At 64.0% G+C, this 6,157-nt stretch overlaps 1 protein-coding gene across 1 annotated transcript; it reads left to right on the top strand.

Annotated features, from left to right (window-relative positions):
- Window positions 1-249: 249 nt before the first annotated feature.
- Window positions 250-5,927, top strand: LOC120248664 (keratin-associated protein 10-6). Its single transcript, XM_039257096.1, has 5 exons — window positions 250-947; window positions 1,854-1,974; window positions 2,162-2,203; window positions 2,300-2,638; window positions 5,391-5,927. Exons 1-5 carry the CDS (start codon window positions 250-252, stop codon window positions 5,925-5,927), a joined length of 1,737 nt encoding a protein of 578 aa, XP_039113027.1.
- Window positions 5,928-6,157: the final 230 nt, after the last annotated feature.

Here is a 6,157-nt window from a genome sequence, read left to right as displayed (position 1 = left end):
GATGCTGGGAGCAGAGGGCGGCTGTCAGGGACTCCTGACCTGCGTCATTCCCGGGCCCAGCGACCTGCCGCGTGGCCGCCGCCTTGGGGGCCCCGCTCCAACAACAACAAGGAGATGGGCCTCGTGATGAACAGCTCACAGCCCTGGGCTGCATATAAGCCCCAAACACCCGAGCACCCAGCACGCACACACACTCACCCACACACTCACACACTCACACGCACCCTCCTCCACCCCCCCGCCCCCACCATGGCCGCGTCCACCCTGTCCGTCTGCTCCAGCGACCTGAGCTACGGCAGCCGCGTCTGCCTGCCCGGAACCCCTGACTCCTGCCCCGGCTCCTCCTGGCAGGGGGGCGACTGCCCAGAGAGCTGCTGCGAGCCCCCCTGCTGCGCCCCCAGCTGCTGCACCCCCGCCCCCTGCCTGACCCTCCTCTGCACCCCTGCGAGCTGCGTGTGCAGCCCGTGCCAGCCAGCCTGCACCAGCTCCTGCGGCACCTCCTCCCCCTGCCAGGGAGCCTGCTGCACCCCTGTCTGCTGCACCCCTGTGTGCTGCAAGCCCGTCTGCTGCACCCCTGTCTGCTGCACCCCTGTGTGCTGCAAGCCCGTCTGCTGCACCCCTGTCTGCTGCACCCCTGTGTGCTGCAAGCCCGTCTGCTGCACCCCTGTGTGCTGCACCCCTGTGTGCTGCAAGCCCGTCTGCTGCACCCCTGTCTGCTGCAAGCCCGTCTGCTGCACCCCTGTGTGCTCCGGGTCCACCCCCTGCTGCCAGCCCAGCCCCTGCTGCAGACCCCCCTCCTCCATGTCCCTGCTCTGCCGCCCCGTGTGCAAGCCCGCCTGCTGCGCCCCTGCCTCCTGCTGCTGCGCCCCTGCCTCCTGCTGCCGCCCGGCCCCCTGCGTGTCCCTGCTCTGCCGCCCCGCGTGCCCCCGCCCCGCCTGCTGCGGCCAGTGATGGGGCCAAGTGTCACTGTGGGGACCCCACTCCCCCAGTACCAGCCTCCCAGCTGTTTTGGGGTCTGTCTCTTAGGCCTGTGAAGTATAGACAGCACCCCCTCCTCTCAGGCGGTGGGGGGTACCCTTCAAACTCAGAATGACCCTTCCCACCCCCACTGCCACCCTCCTCCCGGGGTCCCAGTGGTCATGCCTTGGGACTATGTCCACAGCACAAGCCACAGTGGTCTCCCCTCCCTGGAAGCTGCCTGGATAAACCTAATAAACGTGGCTTACAGTAACCCGGCGTCACCTGGTTCTCTTTGGGCCGGTTCTAGTTAAACTGCCTTTCTGTCCCCACAGAGGTGGGGGGCGGGGCGGTCCTCAGCCACACCAGCCCTCCCTCAGGGCCCCGCCCCTCACAGTCCCAGGCGTGGCGGCCGTGGCCGAGGCCCTCTGGGGGGGGGCTTCCTCAGGACCCGGTGGCAGCCAGTCGTGGGCACAGTAACCCTGGGCAACTCTCCCACCGCAGGGAGCCCAGCAGGACACGGGGTCCGGCATACGCTGGGGAGGATGTGGGGGTGCAGGGGTCCAGCAGCACCCCCCATGGCCGCCCGAGCCCTCCTGCCCCTCCTTCCTTGTCCAGCATCTGAAACCCTCCTGCCTCTGGAGCTGTGCGCTCAGACCGCACACGCAGGGCCGGACGCCGCTTCCCTCTGCAGCGATGGTTAGAACACAGCCCGTGTCCCCTCCCCAGCAGAGCCTCCTGCCCCCAGTGACCTCCTTCTGCACATGCTCCACCGAGACACCCTTCCCTCCACGCTCCCAGCCCCCAGCCCCTGACCCAGCCTGTCCAGCCACCAAAGGTCCCTGTGCTCCCGTCACCTCACTTGTGCCCCCTCTCCTGTGCACCTGTCCCCGCAGAGCTGGCCCCGGCCTCCAGGTCACAGCTCTGACTTCTCCAGCCCCCACCCCCAACTCCATCCCCCTGCACCTTGGCTCTCTGTCCGGACACGTCCAGCCTCTCCTGGGCTCCAGGCCACATGTGCACCTCCAGATGTGCCCCCCCAGGACCTGCAGAAGTTGAGCTTAGGCTCTTCTGAGCTGAACTAGCACCTTCCAGGGGGATGGGGCCTCTGCTGTGGCCTTCCCATCCCTACCCCCACCCCCAGCCCGGCTATGGTCCTCCTAGGCAGGGCCTTCAGGGTCTATGCCTGCCTCTCTTTCCCTAGTTCTGGCAACTGGTCCCTTGTTTGCTAAATGACACTGGGCAGGTAAGATGGGGACCCCATAGCTGCAATGGGGCCAGGCCCAGGACGAGAGGCCCCCTGCTTGGGGGACCCCCGCCGCTCGTGCGCATCCCTCTATAGGTAGAAGAGGCCGCCCTTGCAGGAAGACGATGGGGACTCCAGGACTCCGAGAAGACCCTGCCTCCCAGGGCCCGGCCTCACCGCGACGGCCAGGGCAGGCGGGGGAGCCCCCGGCGCCGAGGGCAGTGTGGTCCGTCCCCTCCCCGGAGCCCTGCGGTGCGGACCTGGCAGGTCTGTGCGGGAAGAGCCAGCACGGACCCCCTGGGCCCCCCAGGGAGCGCAGGCCTGTGCAGGGGGCTCTGCACGGGCCTGTGCACGGTCTCCCGTGAGAGGAAGCCCCAGCGGGTGCTGGACAAGGCCGTCCAGTTCAGCCGGACCGATGTCCCGGAAACCCAGGCTGTGAACCTTACCACAGGGCTGGGCGGTGACTGCCCTCTCGGACCTGAAGCCCCAGGCCCTGCTGTGCACCTTCCCGCCAAACTCACATGCCTGACAGCAGCTGAGAACTTTCTAGCTGATTACACCATGACTTTTCTAGGCTTAGTGGATACTTGGGTCACATGTATATCACATGGCGGATAAAACCAGTATGAGCGGCCCCCCTTTGTGACGCATTTTGTGAGCTGCAGGCACCTGCCGTGTTTAAATCACACAGTCCTCAGCTGACCCAGTGACATGGGTCCCTAGGAGCCCATCTTGCCACAGAGGGGACAGAGGCCCACAGAGTGCCTGGCTGACGCGGTACAAACCCCAGCCGTGGTGGGCAGTGGGCAGGGCAGGTAAGACATGGGCGTGTTTGCAGGGACACGGCCATATGCCACCTAATGTTCCCAAAGCCAGCTTCCGCACAGTCCCCAAGTGCCCTTGACCTTGTATGGAAAAAAGGACTTCGCGGGGTAACTGCGGATGGCTGACTAAATGCAGAATCCCGCGGCGGGCAGGCGGTTCCGGGCCAGCGGCGCGGGCCCTAGACGTGGGCACAGGGGTCCTAACACCGGAGAGGCAGACAAGGAGGTGATGTGACCGGAGGCAGAGCTCGGAACGCTGTGGCCACGAGCCGGGGGGCCGGAGTCACCACGCTGGAAAGCGCAGGAGACACCCTCCTCGGGAGTCTCCGGAGGGGGAGCCGCCCCGCCCACGCCCCGCCCACGCCCCGCCCACGCCCTCCACGCCCCGCCCACTCACCCCACGCCCGGCCCCATGCCCCGCCCACTCCTTCCACGGCCCGCCCCATGCCCCGCCCACACCCCCAGATCTCTGCTCAGTAGACCTGCTTTCGGAACTCTGGTCTCCAGAACTGAGAAAAGAAATTTCTGTTGCTTTAAAGCATCAAGAAGGTGCTCATTTGTAGGGGCGCCTGAGGGGCTCAGTCGGTTAAACGTCCGACTTCGGCTCAGGTCATGATCTCATGGTTCGTGAGTTCGAGTCCTGCGTGGGGCTCTGTGCTGGCAGCTCGGAGCCTGGAGCTGCTTCCGATTCTGTGTCTCCCTCTCTGCCCCTCCCCTGCTCATGCTCTGTCTCTCTTACTCTCAAAAATAAATTAAACATTAATAAAAAATAAAAGAGTGTGATCATTTGCTACAGTCAGCCCCAGGAAGCAAGTGTATGCATGATCGAGATCAGGTTTGTGTGATAAACACAGCTTTCGGTTTGAAATGTCACTGAGATGGGGGCTCCTGGGTGGCTCAGTGGGTTAAGTGTCTGACTTCAGCTCAGGTCATGATCTCACTATTCGTGAGTTCGAGCCGGGGTTCTGTGCTGACACTCAGAGCCTAGAGCCTGCTTCAGATTCTGTCTCCCTCTCTCTCTGCTCCTGCCTCACTCATGCTCTGTCTCTGTCTCTCAAAAATAAATAAACATTTTAAAAAATGTTTTAAAAATGTTACTGAGACAATATAAAATAACAGTAATGATTCAAAAAACAAAATAAACCCTCAGTCCTCTAAGGTGTCTGGTCCAGCCACCCCCAAACCTGGAAGATGATGCTCAAATCCAGTCACGTCCAGTCACGTGTGCGTGGCCTCGAGAGTTGGCCCGCGCTCCCGACACCCCAGACCCCTCGCACAGCAACTGCACCCCTGCACAGAACCTCTGACGCTGGCCAGGCTGACGCCTTGAGCCCCCACAGGCCCCCTGACACCTGTTACCTGCCTGTGTCTTCCCTCCCCTCCTCCCGCAGAGGCCCCGGCCCTGGTCCCAGCCCAGCCCCTGGCAGTGCCTGGTACAAGATCTCATAGTGACTGTTTCCTGGACCCTGAATATCCCACGGGATGCCCCCTGGGCCCACAGATGGGACTGCAGGCTCAGCCCCAGGAAAGTGGGTTCTCTCCGGGAGAATGAGCAACCTAGGGAGGCAGAGGAAGGGGCAGGAGGAAACCCAACCACCTGCTCAGCAAGCAGAGGGCATGCGAAACCGACCCACAGCCCAGCCACGGGAGGTGAGGGGCAGCCACATGCCACACTCCACCATGCCCACCATGTGGCCAGAGCCACAGGGGCCCTGGGAGCCCAGAGGTTAGAAAGGAGATGTGCCCGGAGCATTCTGGTGGCTGCCTGGCCAGCCACAGGCCCACCCCTCCCACTGCCCATGAACATGACCCCCACAGCACAAAGCCAGTTCGTCCCCAGGCCACAGCCACGGCCTTCCACCTAGGCAGTGGTTCAAGGCAGAGAGAGCCCACACTAACCACGGCCAGGGCCCTGCAGGCATCTCCACACTCCCTTCACCTGTTTGCTCTTGGTGACAAATGCAAAAGAATGGGGACCACAGGCTCCAGAGACGGGCACCCACATCAGGAGCCATTCCTGAGGCCAGAATCCAGGCCCCTCCCCCGTTACCACATCCCTAAGATGAGTGTCCAGTGGCTGAGAGCCCCCTCCCCCACATCCACACGATGGCCCCATGCCCACTCAGCAGACGCGTTCAGGACCCAGCACATGGGTGGGACTTTCACCTGCTGGTGGCATCTTCCAGGAAAATAAACAAGCCTAATGAGGGGTCCCTGAAAACTAGCTCCAAACACCAACAAGGAAGGGGATACGATCTGAGTCTCTGCTGGGAAAACACACACCACAGAGAAGGGCTATAAAAGCCAGCCGAACACCTGGCATGCACACACACTCACACTCACTCACACGCACCCTCCTCCAGCCCCCCACCCCCACCATGGCCGCGTCCACCCTGTCCGTCTGCCCCAGCGACCTGAGCTACGGCAGCCGCGTCTGCCTGCCCGGGGCCCCTGACTCCTGCCCTGACTTCTCCTGGCAGGGGGGCGACTGCCCAGAGAGCTGCTGCGAGCCCCCCTGCTGCGCCCCCAGCTGCTGCACCCCCGCCCCCTGCCTGACCCTCCTCTGCACCCCTGCGAGCTGCATGTGCAGCCCGTGCCAGTCAGCCTGCACCAGCTCCTGCGGCACCTCCTCCCCCTGCCAGGGAGCCCGCTGCACCCCTGTGTGCTGCAAGCCCATGTGCTGCACCCCTGTGTGCTGCAAGCCCGTCTGCTGCACCCCTGTGTGCTCCAGGTCCACCCCCTGCTGCCAGCCCAGCCCCTGCTGCAGACCCCCCTCCTCCATGTCCCTGCTCTGCCGCCCCGTGTGCAAGCCCGCCTGCTGCGCCCCTGCCTCCTGCTGCCGCCCAGCCCCCTGCGTGTCCCTGCTCTGCCGCCCCGCGTGCCCCCGCCCCGCCTGCTAAGACCATCATTCTGATGGGCACACTCCCCCCAGGGCCAGCTGAGCACTGTGGGGACCCCCAGCTCTTCCCCGCCTCCTTCAGGATCTAGCGCAGCACAATCTGGGCACCCGTGTCTGCGTGAATGCTCACCATCTTGGGACCCTAATAACCGGGGCTGAGCCTGTCTGCAGCCTCACAGCGCGACCAGATGGACGGGAGACAGTCCCCCCGAACCCCGCCCCGTTACCGAG

This window comes from Hyaena hyaena, unplaced genomic scaffold (assembly GCF_003009895.1).
Source record: "Hyaena hyaena isolate Hyena2069 unplaced genomic scaffold, ASM300989v1 scaffold_600, whole genome shotgun sequence".
NCBI classification, from domain to species: domain Eukaryota; kingdom Metazoa; phylum Chordata; class Mammalia; order Carnivora; family Hyaenidae; genus Hyaena; species Hyaena hyaena.
This window is presented reverse-complemented; position numbering and strand designations above follow the sequence as displayed.

Coding starts and splice junctions, on each gene's coding strand:
- LOC120248664 (XM_039257096.1), top strand. CDS start 250: ATGGCCGCGTCCACCCTGTCCGTCTGCTCCAGCGACCTGAGCTACGGC. Junction 948..1,853: donor CGCCCCGCCTGCTGCGGCCA/GTGATGGGGCCA, acceptor CTGTCCCCGCAG/AGCTGGCCCCGGCCTCCAGG. Junction 2,639..5,390: donor ATGTCCCGGAAACCCAGGCT/GTGAACCTTACC, acceptor ACCCTCCTCCAG/CCCCCCACCCCCACCATGGC.